General features: G+C 36.0%; 1 protein-coding gene across 1 annotated transcript in view; it reads right to left on the reverse strand.

Moving 5' to 3' along the window:
- LOC106881887 (probable ATP-dependent RNA helicase DHX37) overlaps positions 1-794 on the reverse strand; it is a 25,242-nt gene that overhangs the window by 19,591 nt on the left and 4,857 nt on the right. The window contains exon 2 of the mRNA XM_052978104.1: positions 216-299. Coding sequence (XP_052834064.1) covers positions 216-299 — 84 coding nt within the window. The remainder of the gene's footprint in view (positions 1-215; positions 300-794) is intronic.

Consider the following 794-nt stretch of genomic DNA (forward strand, 5'->3'; position numbering starts at 1 on the left):
ATATTATATATTGTATATTCCATATTCTATACCCCACATTGGTTCTGCAGGAATATAAATAAAACATAAAAAACAGACAGTGTTGGAACTCTTTTAAACAAAATAATATAATATATATATATATATATATATACACACACACACACATGTATATATACACACACACACACATACATTTTCAGACACAGATATCAATGATAAAGTCAATAACTCACCTTATGGTAAACATCAACGAGATAGTTATCTACAGGGGTATGTTTGTTGAAGTGAATTGTCACAGGAAACTGACGAGAATCTATCTGAAATGAAGAAAGTGGAATAATATAGCAAGGATCCGTGAATTACATAGAATATAGAAGGACAAGTTTAACCCTTTCATGATCAGATTGATCTGCCAAATGAAATGGTTATGCATTCACATTGCTTTGAATTAATCATGCATTATTTCATAGCTTTGGGATTTCGATGGTGTGATTGTTTATATGTAAACACACCAGCATTGATTGTCAAGCGATGTTGGGGGGGGACAAACACAAACATATATATATACGACGGGCTTCTTTCAGTTTCCGTCTACCAAATCCACTCACAAGGCTTTGGTCGACCCGAGGCTATAGTAGACGACACTATATATATACATATATATATATATATATATACACATATACGACGGGCTTCTTTCAGTTTCCGTCTACCAAATCCACTCACAAGGCTTTGGTCGGCCCGAGGCTGTACTAGAAGACACTTGATGAAGGTGCCACGCAGTGGGACTGAACCCGGAACCATGTGGTTGG

This window comes from Octopus bimaculoides, chromosome 30, assembly GCF_001194135.2.
Source record: "Octopus bimaculoides isolate UCB-OBI-ISO-001 chromosome 30, ASM119413v2, whole genome shotgun sequence".
Taxonomy (NCBI): domain Eukaryota; kingdom Metazoa; phylum Mollusca; class Cephalopoda; order Octopoda; family Octopodidae; genus Octopus; species Octopus bimaculoides.